Below are 25,849 nucleotides of genomic sequence, written 5' to 3' on the forward strand. Positions count from 1 at the left end.
TACATAATTAAATAAATAATAAAACAGACAAAGGAGTATTTTAATACTCTCTTGTTAAAGTAAAATCTGTCTGGCACAATATGGTATCCAAGGCATCATACTCTATACCAGGCTGCTGGGCAGGACAGGTTAAAAAAAATAAAAATTATAAATCAATTATCAAAATAGTTGGCAATTAATTTAACATTTGACAACTTATGACTTAGATATAATGAGTTAACAGAAGAGGGATGAAGTGTTTGCCAAGATATTTCTAAATGTGCAACAGTGTGTTTGTTCAGTTATGTTTACTGATACCATTTGATTTGCACTTTCTGCTTCAGGGGAAAGGGCACCAAACACTCTCAACTTAAGGGTTCTTCCTTGTATTTCTCTAGGGGGTTGTGTCCTTTTATTTTTTTTATCAACAGTGTGAGACATTTTTCAATGTTGATACAACATTTGCCAACTCCCTGTGCTTTCAATGTGAATTCAGTTTGAATTTTATTTGGGATGACAAGATTCAAACTACCAACAGCTCCACTTATTAACAGATTTTTGTGAACTGCTAAAATATAAACAAATCACAAATGTCAATATTATGTAAGAATAAATAAATTCTTTTCAGAGATCAAGTAACTTCTTTTTTAATTATTTCATTTATAGAGAACAAAAGCGAAAGGTATTGATTCTTGATATGCTTTAATGGCTCAAGCTCCACCCCCTATAGATGTGTGAATATTCAGGTTGAAAGGTGCAACTGTGCATTTACTTTTGTATTTATGTAGTAACCACATGTAGAGCAGCCATCAAATTCACAAAGTGATGTGTCTACCCAAAAACTCAAGTCTGAAACCACAGCCTGCTGTTAAGGTCAGTGCAATTACTCCAACTAAAACTACAGCAGTACAAATACAAATCATCGCCCTTCACCAACCCACACAATCATTCTCTCTCTCTCTCTCTCTCTCTCTCTCTCTCTCTCTCTCTCTCTCTCTCTCTCTCTCTCTCTCTCTCTCTCTCACACACACACACACACACACACACACACACACACACACAAACAGATCTTGTACTCATTGCTCTCTGTGGGAACTCATCAACAGGTAACAGTAACAGCTTTAAAAAAAACAAAAAAGAACATGAATGTTTTGAATAAACAGCAACAAATAAACCTTAACATCCTTCTCAGTCCTGCATCATCCAGTCCTCTGATGTACTGTTGCAGAAAACGAAAGCTCTGGTTCTCTGCTTGCGGAGGAGATGCATCCAGCAACATCAAAAACTTCCTTGTTGTTGGCTTTTTATCTTCATACATTTGCAGGATATGTTGTGGGCTCACAAATGCTTCTTTTAGGAAGTGGCTAGCAATTAATGACATTTTTTCTGCTGCTCTTGGTTTTTGGATCAACTGCTTGTGTGCCACTTTTAGAAGGATGCCTTTCAAATTGTCTTGTTTGGATCCAAGCGGTCCACTCAAATGTTACTTACATGTTCCATGCATGAGAGCCACTCTTCTGATAAACCGCGATTTCGTAGAAATTTCAACAGTGGGGTATCCGTGTTGCAGGCCATTGTCATGCCAGTTCATTGCAAAAGGTCAAGTGCCTGTTCACAACTGGAGTATCATGGGAAATCCACCTCTGCCTGAGACCAACCATAACTTGAAAAGTTTAAAGACAAATATATATTGATATAACAAGAAACAGTTCTTGTAATAACGTGATAAGTTTGTATGTCGTAATAACGTAAAAAAAATATTGTTATAACAATAAACTTATCATGTTATAACATGAAAAGTTTCACATTATAACGTGATAAATAGTATATTGTTATAACAAGAAATGTTTCTTGTTACAACGTGATTTGTTTGTATGTCATAATAACGTGAAAATATCTTGTTATAACGTGAAAATATCTTGTTATAACAATAAGCTTTTCATGTTATAACATGATACTGATCCGTTTTTCTCTTTCTGCCATGGCAGCAAGACGCTTCCATAGATTGGCTATACTAAAACTATTCAATACTATTCTAGCAATTGGAACTTTTACAGACATCTGGAACAAATGTTTAATAACCCCAATTCATAAATCCAGAGATAAATATGACCCAAATAACTACAGAGAAAAATGTGTATCCAGTAACCTGGGAAAAATATTCTACAACATCATTAATAAACGACTTGATGACCACAATATTCTGCATAAATGCCAAATTGCTTTTTTTTTTTTACCAAACTGCCGCACAACAGACCAAATATTTACCCTCCAGACTCTAATTGATCAAGAATTAAACATTAAGAAAAGAAAGGTATATGCCTCTTTTGTTGACTTCTGAAAAGCCTTTGATTCCATCTGGCACTAGGGCCTTTTCTATAGGCTACTTGAAAGTGGCATTGGAGGAAAAAAATATGATTTGATTAAGAACATGTATACAAAAAGTGAATGTGCCATAAAGATTGGAAGCAAACAGCGTTCTTCTCCCAGGGCCGGGGAGTGAGGCAGGGATGCAATCTCAGTCCAATTCTCTTCAATCTATATATCAGTGAATTAGCGAACCAACTAGAGCGTTCCATGGCACCTGGCCTCACCCTGAACGATACAGAGATCAGAGGTTTGCTGTATGCAGATGACTTAGTGTTGCTTTCACCTACTAAAGAAGGTTTGCAGCAGCACCTTAATCTCCTGCAAAATTTTGCCAGACCAGGGCCCCAGGCATGTACTGGAACTGAAATTCAGCCCATGACTTTGAGACGGAGAGGCCTTTTATGTGAGAGCCCTTTTGGGGTGGAAATAAACATTTATTATTTTATCAGTCATTTTAATACGTATTAGTGTTTCATCACAAAGCCCTACCATACCAGGAGCTGAAACCAGAGAAGAGTCCCTTCAGCCAGCTGGTCCTGAGGCTCTCTGCAGTAACAAGTCCCCAACAGCCTCAGGACAGCAACACCAACTCAAGCAGACCAAACCAAATTATCAAAGCCGAAAGAAAAATATATTGAATACTGGAAAGAAATTACCAAAAAACAAAGTAAATTCCAATGTTATCTGTCCCTAAAAGGAGAATTCACACTGGGAAATTACCTGAAAACAATAAAATGTCCCAAACTAAGAAAAATGTTGACAACTGAGTGAACACCTCGCCATAGAACAGGGTCGCCACAGACAGAGCTGGCTACCACAAGAGGAGAGACTTTTCAAATTGTTATTATTTTGATTGATTAGTTTGATTATAATAATTGTTTTGTTTTTAAATTTCACATTTGATACCTATTTTATTTTTTAATTAATTAATATTTATTTTGTCTATTAATATTCACACACACACGTTTACGGTTTTATGTATTTATTTTATTTAAATTTTTAATATATTTTTATTTTTTAACACACACACACACAAATGTATGAAATTAATTGTTCTTATGTAATTTATATGTAGCTTTGGCAATACTGTTGTTATACATTCATGACAATAAAGCAGATTTGAAATGAATTGAATCTGTAATTAGGGACCCAAGCAGCGAAGCTGCTGGAGCCCTATTGTCTTTGTTCTGATTCTTCTTCTTCTTTCTTTCTTTCTTTCTTTCTTCTTTTTCTCCGCCTAAAGTGTTTGGGCAGCAAAAACTGCGGGACGAAAACTCACCAAAATTGGCACGTAGGTTGCAAATTCCAACATTTCACCCAGTAGTCAGGTACATATAATGACACACTCTGATCTGTATCTTTAAACTGCTGGCTCTAATGGTTGTGTTAAGGTAAACCTAAAACATATTGAGCCATAACATTAACAGCCAGGTATGCACTGAACCATGGACTACTGTTACAACCCAGTTCATACTGTGTGGTATAGGTCCAAACATCAAGATGGTGTTTTCACACAATAATTTTCCGGCATGGAGGTCTTGTATGGCAACAGGACGTGGTAAACATTTACACAGCAATACGCAGGTCACTGAGTTGCCAGCAGGTTAAATCATTTCCAGAAGGAGACTGTAACAATGACTTCATGCGGTGCGGCACTGACTTATTGTGATGCATGCTGGACTTAACATAAGGAATGCTGGTTAGAAATTGTGTCCAACTTTCGCCGGCGCTGCAAAATGTCACCATGTCACCTGACATTAAAACTTTGCTGGAGAAGGCGGCTAAACGCAGTTGCTTTTACTTCAGCTGCACAAAGTTGGAACCACTTTTTGACAGATCAGTCATTGGTCTAAACTCACAGTAAGCTCACGCAGGTAGAATGTGTCCGACTTGACGGTGCCATTTTTATACCCCGCCCCTGTAGTCGCCTGCAGCTCACGTTTGACTATCATGTTGGTGCAGTTGTCTTGAATGCACCTATTACGGTTCTGCTGCTTCATTTCTCACAGCTTCATTGTTCAGTGTCTCAGAGTTTTAGACCTGGAAAACACATGTTTGTCTTTGTCTAGCTCTGAGGAGTAACCACAAGAGACTAACATCTCTGACCTTGTGACATTTAGAGGTCATCCAACTAATCACATCCAGCTTGGATGCTGATTGACAGTGTCATCAGCTGTAAATTATGTGAACTATGTGAAAGACTACGTGAATTATTGTACTTTCATGTTAAGCACCACATTCTGCACTTTTTAATTTATGTCACATTCAAGACAGGAGTTATATAGACCTGTCTTTGTAAAAGTGGTTGTTTTCCGCAGACATGTGACAGACATTACCCACCTTTACTGTAAATCTTACAGTTTTATGTCAACATAATTTGTGCTCCATCCCCTTGAGAGGAGAACAATCATTTCAAACTGCATTTTCCTTGTGAAAGTGATATGATGAGAGCTTTGCTCACTGTGCTGTTTAAGGCTGTTAGTCCACTCTGAATTTCTAAAATAGAAGGCAGAATCATATTGACCAGTGGAAATAAGATTGTGTCTGTTGCTACTCTTTTGTTGGCCTCTTGTTGTGTGATTTGAAAGAACATTTTTATTTTCACATTTTTCATCTGTATATATAGCATGCATGTTAACATCAGAATTCATTAATTTCCATTAACTTAAAATTGCTTAATTGTTATATTTCTCCTTCTTTAAAACAATGTATTAATTTACTTTAATGTGGCCCTCACATGTAACATAGTCTGCATAAATACTGTAAAAAAAACCACATCCACATATTGATATATTCAATGCAATATGTCCTTCCCATTACATACCCACAATTTGTATGTATATTCTGTTGATCATATGTATATACTGTATATATAATTGTTTGCCCACAGAGAATATCAAAGATTATTACAAAATGTAATTTTTTAACTATTTATTCATTCATATCTGCAGCATGTAAAACATTGTTCACTGTGGGTGATACATCCTGGGTAAGTCTGTACATAGTGCACACAGGGGCAAAAGAAATGTATTGCCTGTTACAAAGCACAAGAGGCAGCACTATAATGCTTTGATGCCTCACTGATTAATAGGCCCTGCAAAACAATCTGCACACGTAAGACTGCTCACTGGTATATTTTATTGATTTGTTTTTATTACCTGATACCTTTCATAAATGCCTTTGCATAGTTCAGCTATAATGTGCCCCAATCATTTCCCAGCTGGGCTTTATTTAAATTGAGGTCCCTCCCTTAATTGAAACATGTTTGCCTTATGCATAAATGATTAAACTGCATTAGTGTCAAGCTAATGAATATTCACATTTGTTCTCAGAGAGCAGTCTTTCTTTATATATCTGGATTCAAATTGTTTGCAAAGATGTTGTTATTGTAAGATAGTACTTTTTTTTCTTTAGAACCTTACTGAAACATGATTATGCAGTCAGCATCTCTGTCAGAGATTGTGCTATGTCATCAAAATACAAGAGAGAGGTCCTAATATATTTTTGTAAAGCACTTTTAGTAATGATATAGAATGGATAAAGAACCAAATTGATGAGGGTAGTAAAAAAAGTCCCATCCTTAACACTAGTTTAACACTACAAATTGTCAAAACCACATGTCACTGGGGACTCACAGGCAGGAGCCGATGGGCCATTGGGAATTTTGGGTACATTCACGAACAGCCGAACGGTCGTTTTTTTTATGTTCAATTCTAAATGATCGACCGTGGATGTCAGCTACAGCGAACGCTGTCTGTCAGTAATCAGACTGGGCCAAACTAATAATTTCAATATTGAGGGTGGTAGGAGCGGCCCATCATAGGCATACAGGCTATATTATATATTTATATATTATAAACAGCAGTTGAATGAAAAAGGACGAATAGGAGAAGCAGCAGGAGGAGAAGGACAATGGAACCAGACAAAACAGTGACAGCGTGCAGGGCTGGGTAGGCAATCATTCATAGATAGAATTAGAGAAAGGATTATTGTTAGTTATTTTTATTACTGATGTTGTTCTCATGTATATGTAGCTGTAAGCAGAGTCAGGGTCCAGCACAGCGGAAGCTGAGGGATTTGATTTTTATACACACACATACACACTGCTCTATTTTATAAGACTGAATTTCAGTCCTAATACACCCCTGCCCATAGATGGTCCTTTCTATGAGTCCCGGGGACTCACTTCATTGAAAAACCTATCATGATCACTGAAGCTGTCAAGAAACTCATCAAAAATTGATGGTGGCATCTTTGACATATCCAGTTAATGTACCAATAATGTTGGACAGGAGAGGAGAGGTAACAAAGACCAAATAAAGATGAAAATTATCAGTAGATCTCAGAAATCTTTGTAATTTAAAATAACTTTAGTTAGAGAATCACCACCAAAGTGTGGTTCCTCAGACCCACAGCCATCCTACCACATGCCCACTGGCCCCTATTCCAACGAGTCTCCTCCAAGCCATATCTCCTACCATGGTCCTGGCAATCACTCATGTGATAAATACTTCTCTGGCTTCGGGAACATTCCCGACCACTTTCAAAAGGGCTCAGGTTAAACCCTTCCTCAAAAAGCCCTCCCTCGACCCTACTCAATTTGAGAACTATCGGCAAGTTTCACATTTCTATCCAAAGCTATAGAACAGGCAGTATTGAAACAGGTCTCAGAATTCCTCTCACAGAATGACCTCCTAGATCCATATCAGTCTGGTTTTAAGAGTGGCCACTCTACTGAAACGGCTCTTCTGTAACAGAAGCCCTAGGGTTAGCTGGTTCTTATCCTGCTTGACTTATCAGCTGCCTGTGACACAGTCAATCACATGATCCTGCTATCCGCACTCTCAGCAATGGGCATCTCGGGCACAGCACTCCTGTGGTTGGAATCCTACCTTTCGGGGCGTTTCTACAATGTTTTGTGGCAAGGACAATTATCTTCCTCCCACTGCCTGTCCTCAACCATCACTCCAACCAGGGTGGTGAGAAACTTGGGTGTCATGATTGATGACCAGCTGTCCTTTTCAGACCATGTTGCTGCTGTCTCTCGGTCATGCCACTTTGCTCTATACAACATAAGGAAAATCAGGCCCTACCTCACTGAGTACGCCACCCAGCTTCTGGTACAGGCCATGGTTATCTCTTGCATCGACTATTGCAATGCCCTCCTAGCAGGTCTCCCAGCTTGTGCGGTGAAACCCTTACAAATGGTTCAGAAAGCAGCAGCGCATTTGGTTTTTGATCAGTCCAAAAGGACTCATGTCACTCCATAACTGACCTCCACTGACTCCCTGTGGCCTCCCGAATCAAATTCAAGTCACTAACGCTTTTATACAGAGCTACTACTGGGTCTGCACCCATCTACCTAAACTCCATGATACAAATTTACGTTCCTTCTCGGCCACTACGCTCCTCCAACGAAGGCTTTGCCATCCCACCACACAAAGCAATCTCAGCTCTTGAAAGCTCTTGAAAACTCATCTCTTCCGAGAACACTTTCTCTTATAACACCTCTAACTCCTAACCTCTAACATGCACGTCCTGTGCTCTTCTTCTTCTATCCCCTTACAATTATCCTGTATTGATTGCACTTTTTGTTAACTCTTACTTCTTTCCCTAGGTATTCACCCCATTGATGCAATATTATTCGTGCTCTTACTAGTATGTATTGTCAGTTGTAGTTCTCATGCTGTATTTGATGCTTTGTTGATGCTTGATATGTTGTTCCTTAAATGTAAGTCGCTTTGGATAAAATGAGTAAATGTAATGTAAATTAATCATTTTAGGGAGTCTATCTTAGTTTAACATCCAGATTTTACATCTGAAGTTACCTGGTTACCTAAGTTAGACTGGTCACCATGGACAAAAACGTAGTACTCCTCTGAGTAAAGTCAAACAGCCACCAATTAAACAAGAGACATCCCCATAGGAAAGCAAAATCCAAGAAGAGTAGTTGTTTCCTTCTTTTCTCCTAGACACAAATGAGCTGCTTTTAATACCAAGGTGAGACCAAAGGCCTTTTCACTTACCCTTCAAATTCATCTCAGGAGAAACAACCATTTAAAATCTCATTTATGTCTGACTCTGATCAAAAAAGAGATCTCTAAATGATCTTAAATAAGTCTAATTTATGTCTCCTGAACATTGGACCATGAGATCAGAGAAAGAGCTCAAAGAAAACTCAGCTATGACTCCTGGGATCTCATGATTCTTCTCAAATATGTCTCAGTTTTCTCATAATGGCCTCAGGAGCAAATAACTTATCTCTGTCTTACTCTCATCAAAAGATGAGATCTCTACAGTATCTTAAATTTGTGTAATTTTAGTCTCCAGAATGTGGATCAGAAAAAAAGCTCCAAGATATTTCTCAGTTTTGTCTTAGTGGCCCCACTTAGGGGTTATTTTACTCAAATGTTGAGGTTGAGTATTTTCTTTTTATGGGGGTTTGTACTTTTACTCCCCTTAATTCCAAATCCTTATTGGATTTATAGTTAATTATCTGTTACAAGTTACTGAGAAAAATAAAATACGTTTTGACATAGAGATTGGAGTGATCTCAAAACATACTATTGAGATCTTAGTGTTTTCTCAAGAGTTAAACTATTCTGAGCAAAAGGTTTTTCCTCTGGGTCTGTCAGGCCTTGAAGGTCTCATTCGGCTCCATGTTACTTCTGCCATTCAGCTTCAACGATAATTAAACAGAGAAAGGAGCCAAGTCAACATAAGGCACATTACACTATTACTGGAACAAAAAAGGACTCATTTAAATGATCACATTTAAACAAACCAATTCCTTTATATAGAGGTTAGGGGTAAAAACAATATGTCAAAAAAATTACCTAAACATACAATGATTTATTATCCCATTGCTGTGAAATCAAAATTGATGTATAAATGTAATAGTAATAATAACAACAATAACAACAACAACAACAACAATTATCTTTATTTACACAGCACTTACACAGGTATTTTTGATGATATTGTATGTCATTTCCTGGAAAATGATTTTAAAATGTTCATCACTCATCCTGCACTCATATTAATTTAGTCCAATATAAAGCTTTCTCTATTTTTATGACGCTGCTAGAGCATAGTGGAATAGTGTTTCATTGATTATGGCACAAAAACACAACTTTATTCACTGATTTTACTGTAACTGGATCATATTTGATGGAGATAATATTTTTGTTTTTTTAACTGATGTCCCCTGTCTCTTCAACTCTGTGTAATTTAAAGAGTTTCTTGATGGACGGAAAGCTTTATTTGTTGCTGAAGTAAGTTAACAACTAACTGCTGCTAAGCTGCCATTATGTAATTAGCTCATTTAGCCATGTAACTACTGGTCAAATTAGCTTATTCTGCCAGTGCTGGGAGCTCGGAGCACTGGGGGAGTGTTACAGTGTACAGTGTGTTTGCACCTTTACTCAGGCACTGGAGGTTTTCAGGCCAGAGGCGGGGGGACCCAGCGGGTATATGATGGTGGGAAGTGGAACCTAATTGGGAACTGCAGCTGGGTGAGCGGGCAACCAAACCGTGCTCAGCTGCCTCCCAGTGACCACGGCATGAACAGGACCAAACACAGCCTCAAAGACCAACAGGGAATCCAGCACTGAGATAATTTACAGAGGTTCTTGATGGACATAAGATCTTGATGGATAGCTTTATCTGTGCCTAGTTAGCTCGGTTAGCAGTGCAGCTAGTGGTCCTACTAGCTGACTAATCCCTTGGGGTGCCGAGAGCTAAACCTGTCAAGAAAACCACCTTGATTCTGTATTCCCAGTGATCAAACTGGCCTCTGTCAGTCTCAGAAGCTGTGTCCTGATCCAGCTGCCCTGTTCACTCACTCACTGAATTTTTGCCTTTTCTACATCAGTGGAAATGTCATTTATGTAAAGGGAACCACAGCGTTCAGGCAGTAAGTGACAATTCAAAATCTAAAAACGGAATGGAATATAATGCAGCAGATGTCACTAGGGGTTTTTGGCATAGGGATGCCAGAGCCGCCCACTGCCCACTCCCAGCAACCTCACCAGATGGTTTGTTAGAACAGAACAGAACCATCTAAAAAGGTGTTGTTGGAAACCATTTTGGAAGGGCAGGCACTTCAGTGCTATTCTTTGCTCTACTTTCAATAAAGAATATGCTTCAGTTTGCTAGCTGCATATGCTAACCTCTTTAGCATTGTTGTTTTCGAGCAAACAGTCACTCCTCACACACGTCGTCTCACACACCTAGTGTTAGGGTTAACCCGTAGCTCATGTCGTAGCTGCCAGTACTTGCTCATAGGACGCCGATTGGTGCAAACAAACTGGTACAAACAAAAAGTGCATAGCTTTAAACTTAGCAAGATGAATTCTTGTGATCTTGTGAGTCCATCTGTGTAGCAGGTTTAAGCAAGGACGAGCTCCTGGCACCGTGATGCGAACACCCCCAGTCCTTCCTTCCAGCAACAACAGCAGCCAAATTCAGCCAGGGCATTCAGCGTTGGATGTCAGGATCTTCAGCATCCCAGCTTTATCAGTTCCAGCAGCTCACCTTCAGCTGGAGCTGGAACCTTCACAGCTTTCCTAAACAGCCCTTACAGCAGCAAGCTCTTTCCATATTAAACTCTGATTATCCCTCTCACCATTCCAGCCAACAGTCAATTATCAACTTCACCCCATCGTCACAGCCAATCCTCCCTTCTTAACTCTTTCATTCCCCTTCCTCATTCAGTTCTGCCCTTGTGCAGCCCTTCCATTCTCCCTATGCTGTGCCCCTCCTCACCTAACTTTTCTGCTCTATTCCCGCAAACTCTAAGCCAGTTTTCTCCAACCTCGGGGTTCCACTATGTGTAGAGAAAACAGAATAGTGGCTCCTACATGTCCCTCGAGTTTTTAGGAACCAGTCTTGACACAATCTGTTTCCCGCTCCATTCCGAAATGAAAAGCTCAACTGAATCAGCCTTATGATCTCCAATTCTTCCTCACCCCATGCTGCAACAAACTGCAACTTCTCTCCCTGCTAGGCAACCTCAACTTCGCCATACGCATTATTCCCAAAAGAAAAGCTTTTGTATCTCACTTGCTATCAATTGCTTCTTCCGTCCCATCTCCCTGGACAGTCAAGTCATAGCAAACTGTCTGTGGTTCCCCCTCCTTGCCAACTGGAATGGGATCAACTTCTTCTACGACGAACAACAGACTCATCCACAGGACATCTGTTCAGCAACTGGTTTGCTTATTTATCACATCAAATGTGTTCAGAAACAGATTTTGGTGAACTGCTAAGGTTAGATAAGTAAAAGTTAACTTACTTTTCATCCATAAACCATATTGAAACACAGAACTGGGGCCTCTGGAGAGAGGACTGCATTTAAACCCTACTCATAAAATCATTTAATCATGGGACTCATGGGACATGGGACCAAATGTTATTGGACCAAATAGATAACATTCTGATTCTTTTTGAGAGGGTTGTGATGCTCAAAAAAATGCATCCATTGTTTTACAACAGCATTATCACAATGTAAAACTATGGGGAAAAGACTTTTGGGGCCAGTGTGCATCACTTAACGGACCCAGAAATTATAATTGTTACATTACATTTACTCTAAATGTGTTCTAACTGATGTACTTATATTTTGGCAATTATAACAGTTTTGTGATCCCAACTGTTCACAAGAATATAAATAAAGTTAGTTGGAGTAAATTACTTGCAAAAATTGAATGGCCATTTAACATTATTTGTTCATCTTAATCAAAAATCAATTTCAGGTTTTCATTTTTTACATTATGATAATATTGATTTTGTTTTTTGTAGAATCATACTCTAACAATTTATCATGTAACAATAAACTGACAGTTAAACTAAATAAGTATAAATAAAAAAATCTAACATGATTATCAAAATGAAAACTGAAATTGTGTGGTCTGTTTGGTGCTGTCCCTTTAAGCAGTCACTATGGCTGTGATTGGACTGAGTGAGTGTCCGGCTGTTTTTGTGGGATGCTCCAATGGGTCTCCTGAGGAGCAGGTCTCTAGCACAGACACTCCAGTCCAGTCAGGCTGAGTAGAATGCAGCGTCTGCTCACACACTGACCTGCACACACTGATTTCATGACCACAGTCATGCACACACACTGAGCAGATACAGCATGAGCACAGTGTCTGAGCCTTTGGTTGGCAGCAGCAGGTCTCTGTCTGCAGCCAAGAGACATAAAAGTATCAGGAAGAACTCCAGAAGGATTTATTCAGCCTACCAGGACCACCACGAGGGGTGAGTCTGCTCACTTCTTTCATTTGATCCTTGCTTTTATCAGGAAGCCTTTCAGCCTGCCTGTCTCACTCTGTATGGCTGTCATCTTTCTGAGCCTTAAAAGACATCCTGTAAGTTATCCAGTTAGTCATTTACTAAATCTAATCATCAGGAAAAAATACAAGGAGTTTCCTGTGTGCTGTGGTATTATAAACTGCCATCCAGGGACATTCTGACCTGTTGGTCCTCTTTATGAATTTAGAGCTCATTAATCACAAACAGTAATCAGTTGGACTCTATCAATAAAAGTATTGAGAGATATACAGTATTGATCAGTATTTAAATGTTTGTTATGAAAAAATAGATTAACTCTACCCTTAAACAGCGGCCTATTTCAAAACTCGATTTTATTCTTAAAAGTAGAGAAGAAACAAAAACTATTTCTAAAATTTACACAGCTTGTATGTCAAATACTTCAGAAAATACAATGACAATGCCATTGAAGAAGTGCACTAGACATAGTATATATACAGTATTTCTTTTTAAGAAGTCAATAAGACAATCCAATTTATGATCACTTATTTTTCAGATGCAGCACAGCATATATTATACACCAGAAAAGATGAAAGGTGATGAAATGTAATTTTTGTTGGCCTTGTAAGAAGTATAAAGGTAGTTTTTTTTGCATGTTTTGCTCCTATGACCTTTTAACTTTGTTTAGGAATTATGTTGTTAATCTTTTATTCTGTGCATACATTATGCTCCTCAACTTTGTTCATTAGGCACTACTAGACAAGAGTATTCACTAAGGCTGCAATTAACCATTGTTTTATTTGTAGATTAATCTTTTGATTATTTTCTCAAATAATTAGTTGTTTGGTCTATGTCAGAAAATTGTGAAAAATGTCAGTCAGTGTTTCCCAAAGCCCAAGGATGACATCATCAATTGTCTTATTTTGTCCACAACAAGACAAGGAAGACGGTTACATTTTATTTCAGCCTTTCTTGTGAGATTTATTAAAAAAGCATTATACATCACAAAACACACCCTCCAGAAATGTTTTGAGACATACAAATACCATGTAAATAACTTCAAATTATAATTTGCATCTGATATAACTACAGTCAAAATAATTTCTATAAAGTTAGCCTGATATATCATTCAGTTCAGCACCACATGTGGACAACTAATCTAGATAACTACAAATGCGTAAAGTGAAATAAGAACACTTTGACTGTAACTGTTATTGAATTTTTTCTAATGTGATGACGTCTTTGATGCACACACGTTTTTCAGTCCATGAGCAGTATGAGAACACACTTGAATATCTCTTCCACAATAAGGTGAACTGGAAAATCACATACTTCAAAATCAGCCATGCATAAAACGACCGTGCTGAGAGCCCACCATAGCAGGAGCTCAAATGCAGTGCATACCCCCTTTTTACTGCTTTCATTGCACTGCTGGTTTTGGGGAAGCAGCCACCTCTGAGTAGCGAACACTGCCGGTTATTGTGACTCAGGTATGTAGTTATTGGTTTGATTAAGACTGACAGTCAGATGTCTGATCTCATACAAATCAGTCTACCGGGATTTACTATTTGGAATGGATAGACAAAACTATCAGTAACAGTGGTAACCTAATAATGTTCAATTTTTTCTTTTTATCTTTTTTATAAAGTTAAACAGAAGGATGAAACCCCTCCTCGCCAAGATCAATTTCATACACTCCCTTAGATGACATTCTTTTTCTTTTCTTTACGATGTATAGACCAAGCCATTATTCCTTGTGCCCCGTGTCTCATTCTGCAGCTCCTCTGATGATGAAGATAAAGAGGATGAGCGGGTGGACAGCAATGACCCAGAGGAGATGTTCCAGAACATTCAGTATCAGAAGGAGATCATTGCCAACATTCGGACCAGACCCTGGCCAATGAGACGCAAGCTCAAAGTGTTAAAGTATTGCTCCCTATGTATCTCTGTCCCTCCTCTTCTGCACACAAACACAAACCATGAATATATGAGAAAGGCTACTTTTCTTAATGGAAGTACTTTGGAAATAAATATGTCACTGAAACCTCAACAGCTCACCCACCAAACCCTCAAGAGGTGACTGTGTATCATGCTGTGTTCCTGACATACATCCATAGATCTACAAAGCCTTTTTAATACATGAATTAGAGTCATAGAAACTCTAGATAGAAAATCTATCTATAATATATATTGTTATCATTTCACCACTGGATAAGTGGGACAAGACAACACCATCACTTACTCTTACAGCAACTCTGTACACAACTAAATGGTTTGTCTAATACATTTTGAAGGAGAATCAGTTGCTGTGTGGACGACATTAAAAGGCAACAGAGTGCTGTATGGGGAGAATGGTTGGTGGACTCTAAGACCAGAACACAGTGTTCGCTTCCACATGAATGTCACATGTGGTTTATACAACTATGGAAAATGCGGTCATTTGTAAATACTGAAAAAGTAAACACGTCCTGTCTTGCACTTAAAATCACTGTTGACTTTTTCAGTATTAAATGAGTGGATATTGTAGGAAAGCAAATTAAATGTGTTGTTTTAGTGACTGTTTTGCTAGTGTGTTAGATTAGTAGTCCGGGCTGCATTATCTTTTTCTCAAAACATATTTGTTATTGCAGATTAGTAGTACATGAATGTTATTTGGGTGGGGGGTTGGTTATAGTGCCTCTGCAGCTGCAACACAACTCTATTTGGAATTTGATTAATTGATTCATCTGTTCCTTTTTTTTAACTGCTTACTGTGACTGTTGTAAACTTACAGCTGCTAACATTCTGTGAAATGCCCCACGAGCATTGTGGAAGTCCTCATTTCTTAGGAAATCTCGTCCCTAAATGTTGTGATCAGACACAAAACTGTGAAGGCTGGGTTCTAACATTTGCCAAAATGTAATTAGACTATAAGATAGAGAACAGGCTGAGTTAGAGAGAAACAGAGTAGATAGAGAGCTTCTAAGATGTGCTGAGTATGTGCCATGGATAACAGGTTTTATATGGGCAGTTTGTTATTACCGCTGAGGTTTTATTGCCATCATCAGGGATGGGATGCAAGTCTGCGTTTTTACACCCTATTTAATCTCAGGCTGAATGTCTGTGATTACTCCTACTGCAATGACAGCTCATATTTCACATCACACATCAGTGATTTTTACCTAGATTTCCTAACAAATTTTAGCTTGAGTTATTCTAACTCTTATCTTAGTTCTCATTATGACTAATGGCATGTTATCACAACATAAAACCATGGAAAAAAACACAATTGTAAAAGCTGCAAATGTTTCCCGGCTCTTCTATCTGCATGTTGAAGTATCCTTAGCAAGATACTGAACGCCAAATTGCTCCCGAAGGCTGTGCCGTCAGTGTGTGAGTGTCTATGAATGTTAGTTCCATTCTGATGTGCAGTTGGCACATGGTAGCCACTGCCATCAGTGTGGGAATGGCTGAATGTGACATAGGCACTATATAAGTACAGTCCCTTTACATTACATGCATATAGCCCTATGAGTTGTCCAGTGAGCTGGTTTCACTATCTTATGGAGTGTAAATCTACAGAATGACTTTATTTTGATGGGACCAGACTGCTGTGACCGGTTTTAAAATGATCAGGGTTTTAGTACTGACTGCTTTTCTGTAATTAAAACACAGACGCCAACAAGCTTTCCCAAAATATTGAACTGTTTTTAAAACTTTAAAGGGTACGCTTGCCAGATTGAGATTTATCATTCAAAGGATATACCGGCTTGGTTATTTAAACTCATGCTGTAAGACCTGTGTCTTGCTGTGTTTCTGTATGGAGTGGTTGAAGAAGTATTTTGTTTGTAAGTAAAAATGGCAGTACCACAATGGAAAGTACTCCAATAATTCAATTCAATTAAATTTTATTTTTATAGTGCCAAGAGAACAGAAGTTAACTCATTGCACTTTTCATATAGAGCAGGTCTACTCAATCTTTGTCACCATGAGCAAGAACTTGGCCAGAGTGGTAAAGAAAAACTCCTTTTAACAGGCAGAAACCTTGAGCAGGACCTAAACTCAGGGTGGGCAGCCACTGCCACGACCGGTTGGGCAGAGAGAGCAAGAGAGGACTTTACAAATCAAAGTGTTTCAATTTTACTTTAGTAAAATCATCTAATTATTGGCACTAAAATGTAAGAACATAATAAATAACCTCTTTCACAGTGTTTTTTGTTTTCTCAAAGTGTTAAATTGTTAACGCATAATAACTGATAATGTACTGCAATATACAGTATTGGACTCACATAGTTATCCTGACCTCTAGCTCATCCATTATTATCTTTGCCAGGATGACCCATCTCTCATCATTCATATTTTATAATGTGTTTCTGAAAATAAATAATCACCACGCTCAGCAAAAAGTACAAAGAAAAAAAATCAATTTGCACAATATGCAAATATTTGAGGTCCAGAGCTTTCACCTGTGTGTGTTTGTTTCCCAGGCAGGCCAGAGAGATTGTTCTGAAGTATGAGGGCCGACTGACCAGAACCAGAGGTTACCAGACTGCAGGAGCTGATGTATGTACTCAACAATCATTTGCATCATTTACTGTAGTTTTCATGAACATGCAGTCACACTGATCCCAGTCTTAAATGCAGCTTTGCAGAGTATGAAAAACAGAACCAGATAAAATAAGAATAGTAGCTTTATAGTAGTAGCTGTCTTTTATTCTTAAGGTTCTTTTTGTAGACTCATTGAGTGTGGTGGTTATGCCTTGTGAAGGGGTGGCCAATGCACAGCCACAGAGACAGATTTGTAGAGTATAAGGATTTGTTTATTTACAAAATTGTTAGAAAGATTGATTAGAAGAGAACAGTCCTTGTCCACACAAAAATACAACCATGCTGGTAACAACTGTGCTACAGAAATGTGGAATTAAAAACAACAAGGATGGCTGTGCTCTGGCTGACCTAACATCCTCTTTCCTCTGTGGTGTCCCTGTGGCAGCTTCAGTGAAATATGTGCTCTATACTGTACAGCCACACCTCCATCTATTCTGTCTGACTGTATGCCGAGAGGAGCTTCTTGGTGTAATTTCACTGCACTGCAATAACCGGATGATCAGAGCCAGAACAATAAAACATGTTTGATTGTTTTTTGTACGACCTACTGAATTCTTATTTTTACAAAGCTTTTCTCCTCCTGTGGGCTGAACACACACATACTACACATATCTACTATTAGTTTTAGTATTATCTGTCTCCCTGTATTAGATACACACACATACAGAAAGGACGACATACAGAGAGAAAGAGAGTTACGCAGCCGAAGTACGGCAGCATGAGTGAATTTATTGCCTGTTGTTATAGCTCAGTTTAATTAAATGTTCAGGCTGCTCAGGTCCCATTGGAATAAACTGACTTTTAGTGAGCAGTGTGATGATGAGTTATTAATTTTACAGTTTGGTTCCCTGCTGAATATCTCTATCATTGCTCCAACTGCCCTTATCTTGATTAATAATCATCATCTCAGTTCTGATTTTATTTTTCACAGGATGTAAAAAGCTTCACACAGCTTCACATAGTTTTAGTTATTATGTGGATTACGTGTACATGTGCTACAAAATTACATCCTGAGAAATAAAAACTACATGAGACACGTGCAATACATTTTGTCAGCAATGTATTGTAATAACATGCAGTTACATAAATGAATGCCATTCACCTGAGACAGCATAGCTGGTTGGTTGTTCAAACGTTTGACACAAAAGATTTACTTGATAAAGACCTCTTATGGGTATGCAGGTGACAGAAATAGTGTGTATTGTTACACCTCTGGGAAACGCCACAACCTTTTGCCTGACATCAACCACTTAATGTAACTTTAACCATAGACCTCGTACATCAGAAAACCCTGTGGGTGTAAAGATTGAATGATAAATATGAAAAAAAAACAATAGGTAATGGACCACAGATCTGACCCAAATCATAACTGCTAGAAGACCAGAAAACTGTTTTGTATGAATGAACCCATTTACTGTAATAATAATGATTTTTGCTTGAGATGCAAAGCAAAAAAAACTAACAAAGCTGTTTTATCATGTCATTACAGGTTTCTTTAGATATAAACCCAATTCTCAGAGGTGGAGTTTATCTCGAACCATTGCTATACAGCCAGATAAATTACCGTCCATTGTGAATGTGAAGGCGTGTGTCTGTCAGCGGTTACAGTACGTCCGAAGTTTTCAGTGATCTTTAAACCCTGGTTTCTCTTCCTGCAGCTGCTGAAGAAACTCTCCCGTGTGCTTTACAACATTGTGGTTCTGTTCATTCCCTGGGAAGTGAGGATCAAGAAAATTGAAAGTGAGTTATCTATTTGCTCTACATAATTCATTCTATCACTGGATAATGCCCAAAATGGAAATCATTTCTTGGTAGCACTTTACATTAGTGTCACGCAGCTGTGGCTCGGGAGATAGAGCAGGCAGTTCAATCCAGGTGGCAATGTCGAAGTGTCCTTGGACAAGATACTGAACCCCGAATTGCCCCCAGTGGCTGTTCCACCAGTGAATGAATGTGTCTGAATGTTAGTTTCTGTTTGAGTAGTCAGTGTATGAATGTGAGTGAATGGTGAATGTGATGTAGCGTAAAAGCACTTCGAGCGGTCGCAAAGACTACAAAGACGCTATACAAATACAGAGCATTTACATTTTTACATTACATCTTGGTGATAACATGGTAATAGTAGGGTAATAGATTGATAATAAAGAGGTAAGAATTGGCTTTTCAGGGCACAGAAATATTAATTAAAGCTGTTGATATTTATTAATATTGGTCGTGTACCACTACATGACTGTTTTTGTGTGAATAGCATGCAGCATGTCAGTCTCAGTCAGAAGTTTCCTCTGTCTTGTTGAGGTCACTTTGGGTCGGGCGTGGCCTCCTACTTCATCTTCCTCCGCTGGTTGTTTGGGATCAATATCGTCCTCACCATCATGACTGGAGCCTTCATCGTCCTACCTGAGGTCAGCAAGTCTAGTGTACACTATACAAATGTTCATTTACAATACTGCTTATCAACATGTGATCATCATATCATCTTTATTATGCAAATAGTTGGGTTAACAGTGATTTATTAATTAGTGGTTGGTGATTTCTTTCAAGAGAAATATGTTTGTTTTTGTTTGATTCAGTATATCACAAACATCAGTACAACAATAAATTTTAATAATAATAAATTTTATTTATAATGCACTTTACATTTCAGGGAAATCTCAAAGTGCTACAGCAACAAGGGGTTAAAAACAGTTCCAGAAAATAACAATCGCAATAAAACACCGTTTTACTTGACATAATTGAGGTGGTACAATTCACAATTAATAACTAAAAGACTCAAAGCATAACAATTTAAAATAGTATTCACTCATTTAAATTGAAACATACTCTTCACTATAGCCACCAATTTACACATTAGCCATGTAATTAGCAATTGCCCATTTAATTATTGTTCCCTCTATTCACTAGTTTTGAATAAATATCTGCTAAATAAATGCTTATTACAGCCAGTGAGTCATTGAACTGGGCCAAGGCGTGTTGGACACACCACCACCCCAAATTCACAGCCTTTACAAAGAGCACAGTGTTAAATATGTAAAATGCACGTTCATCTGTAAAATCGATTGCAATATGCATTAAGATAAACATATCCTAAAGAAAATAGTAACAATAGTTAAGAGAAAAACATTCCCCATTTGTCAGCTGACAAATGAACTTAAAACAAACAGTCTCTGTGTTTAAGCTGCACTGTTATTTTCTTTAATTCAAATGTATCCTGTTAACCTCTTACCATTCCTATAAAATTCATGCAAAACGCCTATTCAAGGCATATCAAAAGTAAATTGAATGTAGTTCTTGAACCATTTGGAGTAAATACATGGTTTAGGGCTTCTCTGAAAGATTACACTCTGTAGTGTCTAACCCAAAAGTCAGAATCACTGTAAGTGCTACTGGGATTGATTGATGTAAGTATAAACACACTAAAAGTAAAGTATATTTTTTCTTTTCCGATTGAAAAGATTTGCAAACAAATGCATGCAGACAACTGTAGCTGAGACTTATTCGCTGGAAAACACTGTGGAGCCACAGCATAAAGCCTTACCTAGTCCAAGTTTAAATTTATGCCAATACCATGACAAATTATTATATTACACAGCCAATCCCAGCTGACATTAGGCGAAAGGCGAGGTACACCCTGGACAGTTCACCAGTCCATCGCAGGGCCGCACATAGGGTGCTTCTCAATTCCCTTATTTGTCGTTTAATCAATTCTTGACTCTCTTGAAGTTGTTCCACTTCGCCATCTTGCAGACTGTCCCAAAGCTCTTATTTGCGCTCCAAGGATGGAGGATTCAATTCAATTCAAGTCAATTTTATTTATATAGCGCCAAATCACAACAACAGTTATCTCATAGGGCTTTTCATAAAAGAGCAGGTCTAGACCGTACTCTGTGATGTTATTTACAGAAGCCCAACAATTCCCACCAAGAGCAGCACTAGGCGACAGAGGCAAGGAAAAACTTCCTTATAAGAGGCAGAAACCTCGAGCAGAACCATGGCTCAGGGTGGGCGGCCATCTGCCTCGACTGGTTGGGGGTGAGAGAGAGAGAGAGAGAGAGATTGCGAGGAACGGAGAGAAAAACAGAGGGGTGGAAGGAGAGAGAGGGGAGGGAGGCAGCCTACACAATAATCACACAGAGGTACAGACAGTAAAGGTGATGTTGCTATACACTAAGTGAAAAATGGTACTGATATTTATAGTAGTGTTAATGATAACAATCGTAATGTTAATGATTATAATAACAATAATAACAATAGGACTAGTAACAATAATTGTAGCAGAGGGTGTCGAGCAGGAACACGGGGGCAGCAGGTGACCCGCAGCCACAGATCCAGACTCCACAGCTCCAGAGCCAGAAACACCTGCAGGAAGTGATAGGAGGAGAGAGGAGAGAGACGAGAAAGCACAAGACTACCAGAAAGGGGAGAAGTTGTGTTAGTAACATGCAATAATGGGATGAGGTTGCATACAGAGGGAGAGAAAGTAGAGGAGAGAGGAGCTCAGTGCATCATAGGAAATCCCCCGGCAGTCTAGGCCTATAGCAGCATAACTAAGGGATGGTTCAGGACTCACCTGAGCCAGCTGTAACTATAGGAGGAGGATGGAGGATACACTCGCTCATAGCATGCATCCTTCACGGAAGTCTTTTGCTGACCGACACGCTCCCTTATTGGAAAGCTCTTGTTGATTGTACACTGCAGCGGAACGGACGGATCTGACACATTACAACACCACCGATGATTTATACCAAGTGAAGACAGATAACACATTAAAAGTGCATCACTGTGTTCAGTGTAGGAGTGAATGTTCTGTAAATGCTCTGTATTTGTATAGCGCCTACGTCTTCCGACCACACAAAGCGCTCAACAGAAGGACGACACATTTATTAAAACAGATTTCCCTTATCTGTTCTTTCTCCCATTAACGTTTATTATGGAGTCAGTTAAGAGTTGGAGAGTCTGTCTGCAAGAAACACTTTTTACATAATTTAATGTAATTTCATTCAGTCACATGTGGCTGAGTTTAATCCGTATAGACGACAATAAAATGCTAATGAGTAAGAAGTCGGACTAAACAGACACAAGAAGTCACTAAACTGCAGTAAAGACTCAAGCAAAGGAAAAGAAAGCCTGCACATCCAGTCAATCTCACTGACTGCACCTGATGAAAGCAGCTGTCAGCAGAGTCCAAGTCAAGTCTCAAGTCTTTGAGCTAGAGTCCAAGTCAAGTCTCAAGTCTTTGAGCTCGAGTCCAAGTCAAGTCTTTGAGCTAGAGTCCAAGTCAAGTCTCAAGTCTCTGAGCTAGAGTCCAAGTCAAGTCTCAAGTCACTGCACTAGAGTCCAAGTCAAGTCTCAAGTCTCTGAGCTGGAGTCCAAGTCAAGTCTCAAGTCACTGCGCTAGAGTCCAAGTCAAGTCTCAAGTCTCTGAGCTAGAGTCCAAGTCAAGTCTTTGAGCTAGAGTCCAAGTCAAGTCTCAAGTCACTGCGCTAGAGTCCAAGTCAAGTCTCAAGTCTCTGAGCTGGAGTCCAAGTCAAGTCTTTGAGCTAGAGTCCAAGTCAAGTCTCAAGTCTCTGAGCTGGAGTCCAAGTCAAGTCTCAAGTCACTGCGCTAGAGTCCAAGTCAAGTCTCAAGTCTCTGAGCTGGAGTCCAAGTCAAGTCTCAAGTCACTGCGCTAGAGTCCAAGTCAAGTCTCAAGTCTTTGAGCTAGAGTCCAAGTCAAGTCTCAAGTCTCTGAGCTGGAGTCCAAGTCAAGTCTCTGAGCTGGAGTCCAAGTCAAGTCTCAAGTCTCTGAGCTCGAGTCCAAGTCAAGTCTCAAGTCTCTGAGCTAGAGTCCAAGTCAAGTCTCAAGTCTCTGAGCTGGAGTCCAAGTCAAGTCTCAAGTCACTGCGCTAGAGTCCAAGTCAAGTCTCAAGTCTTTGAGCTAGAGTCCAAGTCAAGTCTTTGAGCTAGAGTCCAAGTCAAGTCTTTGAGCTCGAGTCCAAGTCAAGTCTCAAGTCTCTGAGCTCGAGTCCAAGTCAAGTCTCAAGTCTCTGAGCTAGAGTCCAAGTCAAGTCTCTGAGCTAGAGTCCAAGTCAAGTCTCTGAGCTAGAGTCCAAGTCAAGTCTCAAGTCTCTGAGCTAGAGTCCAAGTCAAGTCTCAAGTCTTTGAGCTAGAGTCCAAGTCAAGTCTTTGAGCTAGAATCCAAGTCAAGTCTCAAGTCTTTGAGTTAGAGTCCAAGTCAAGTCTCAAGTCACTGCACTAGAGTCCAAGTCAAGTCTCAAGTCTCTGAGCTCGAGTCCAAGTCAAGTCTCAAGTCTCTGAGCTAGAGTCCAAGTCAAGTCTCAAGTCACTGCGCTAGAGTCCAAGTCAAGTCTCAAGTCTCTGAGCTAGAGTCCAAGTCAAGTCTTTGAGCTAGAGTCCAAGTCAAGTCTCAAGTCACTGCACTAGAGTCCAAGTCAAGTCTCAAGTCTTTGAGCTAGAGTCCAAGTCAAGTCTTTGAGCTAGAATCCAAGTCAAGTCTCAAGTCTTTGAGCTCGAGTCCAAGTCAAGTCTCAAGTCTCTGAGCTCGAGTCCAAGTCAAGTCTTTGAGCTAGAGTCCAAGTCAAGTCTCAAGTCACTGCACTAGAGTCCAAGTCAAGTCTCAAGTCTTTGAGCTAGAGTCCAAGTCAAGTCTTTGAGCTAGAATCCAAGTCAAGTCTCAAGTCTTTGAGCTCGAGTCCAAGTCAAGTCTCAAGTCTCTGAGCTCGAGTCCAAGTCAAGTCTTTGAGCTAGAGTCCAAGTCAAGTCTCAAGTCTTTGAGCTCGAGTCCAAGTCAAGTCTCAAGTCACTGCGCTAGAGTCCAAGTCAAGTCTCAAGTCTCTGAGCTGGAGTCCAAGTCAAGTCTCAAGTCACTGCGCTAGAGTCCAAGTCAAGTCTCAAGTCTTTGAGCTCGAGTCCAAGTCAAGTTTCTGAGCTAGAGTCCAAGTCAAGTTTCAAGTCTTTGAGCTCGAGTCCAAGTCAAGTTTCTGAGCTAGAGTCCAAGTCAAGTCTCAAGTCTCTGAGCTGGAGTCCAAGTCAAGTCTCAAGTCACTGCGCTAGAGTCCAAGTCAAGTCTCAAGTCTTTGAGCTAGAGTCCAAGTCAAGTCTCTGAGCTAGAGTCCAAGTCAAGTCTCAAGTCTCTGAGCTGGAGTCCAAGTCAAGTCTCAAGTCACTGCGCTAGAGTCCAAGTCAAGTCTCAAGTCTTTGAGCTCGAGTCCAAGTCAAGTCTCTGAGCTCGAGTCCAAGTCAAGTCTCAAGTCTCTGAGCTAGAGTCCAAGTCAAGTCTCAAGTCTCTGAGCTAGAGTCCAAGTCAAGTCTCTGAGCTAGAGTCCAAGTCAAGTCTTTGAGCTAGAGTCCAAGTCAAGTCTTTGAGCTGGAGTCCAAGTCAAGTCTCAAGTCTCTGAGCTCGAGTCCAAGTCAAGTCTTTGAGCTAGAGTCCAAGTCAAGTCTCAAGTCACTGCACTAGAGTCCAAGTCAAGTCTCAAGTCTCTGAGCTGGAGTCCAAGTCAAGTCTCAAGTCACTGCGCTAGAGTCCAAGTCAAGTCTCAAGTCTTTGAGCTAGAGTCCAAGTCAAGTCTTTGAGCTAGAGTACAAGTCAAGTCTTTGAGCTAGAGTCCAAGTCAAGTCTCAAGTCTCTGAGCTCGAGTCCAAGTCAAGTCTCTGAGCTAGAGTCCAAGTCAAGTCTCAAGTCTCTGAGCTGGAGTCCAAGTCAAGTCTCTGAGCTAGAGTCCAAGTCAAGTCTCAAGTCTCTGAGCTCGAGTCCAAGTCAAGTCTCTGAGCTAGAGTCCAAGTCAAGTCTCAAGTCTCTGAGCTGGAGTCCAAGTCAAGTCTCTGAGCTAGAGTCCAAGTCAAGTCTCAAGTCTCTGAGCTAGAGTCCAAGTCAAGTCTCAAGTCTCTGAGCTAGAGTCCAAGTCAAGTCTTTGAGCTAGAGTCCAAGTCAAGTCTCAAGTCTCTGAGCTCGAGTCCAAGTCAAGTCTTTGAGCTCGAGTCCAAGTCAAGTCTCAAGTCTCTGAGCTAGAGTCCAAATCAAGTCTCAAGTCACTGCACTTGAGTCCAAGTCAAGTCTCAAGTCTCTGAGCTAGAGTCCAAGTCAAGTCTCAAGTCTCTGAGCTGGAGTCCAAGTCAAGTCTCAAGTCTTTGAGCAAGAGTCCAAGTCAAGTCTCAAGTCTCTGAGCAAGAGTCCAAGTCAAGTCTCAAGTTTCTCGTGGTTATTACGAATGCTGTATCACCTGCTGCGTTCAATCCAGGTTGCTAATAAAACTGCATGGCTATAAGGAATTCTTTAACTGTAACCTGTTTTTCACTTACAGAGCACAACCATGTATGTGCAATGCAGTTATTGATGGTTTATTAAATACTGTAAGTCAAAACACTCCCCAGACTGTTAAACCCAGTGTAACGTTAACTAAATAAAACTGTGATGTTGCATAATCAACAATAAATCTGTCTATTTTTAACTTACAGAGCACAACCATGTAGCCTAATGTACAATGTGTCTACAATTACTGACAGCTTATAAACTACTGTAAGTCAACAAACCCTGTTGATTTTCAAACCCAGTGTAAAGTTAACTAAATAAAACTGTAAAGTTACATGGTCAGCCGACGGTAATAATTAACTTGATGGCAGATAGCAAATAAATAAAGCAAGTAAA

General features: G+C 39.5%; 1 protein-coding gene across 1 annotated transcript in view; it reads left to right on the top strand.

Moving 5' to 3' along the window:
* The first annotated feature begins 12,484 nt into the window (after positions 1–12,484).
* The window catches only part of LOC119882406 (transmembrane channel-like protein 3), a 41,993-nt gene continuing 28,628 nt past the window's right edge, over positions 12,485–25,849 (top strand). The window contains exons 1-5 of the mRNA XM_038692428.1: positions 12,485–12,606; positions 14,398–14,544; positions 17,085–17,160; positions 18,864–18,945; positions 19,501–19,607. Of these exons, the coding sequence (XP_038548356.1) occupies positions 12,485–12,606; positions 14,398–14,544; positions 17,085–17,160; positions 18,864–18,945; positions 19,501–19,607 (534 nt within the window). The remainder of the gene's footprint in view (positions 12,607–14,397; positions 14,545–17,084; positions 17,161–18,863; positions 18,946–19,500; positions 19,608–25,849) is intronic.

The sequence above is a fragment of the Micropterus salmoides genome, unplaced genomic scaffold (genome assembly GCF_014851395.1).
Source record: "Micropterus salmoides isolate LMB-PRFRI ecotype aquatic unplaced genomic scaffold, ASM1485139v1 Ms_hic_scaffold_3, whole genome shotgun sequence".
NCBI lineage: Eukaryota > Metazoa > Chordata > Actinopteri > Centrarchiformes > Centrarchidae > Micropterus > Micropterus salmoides.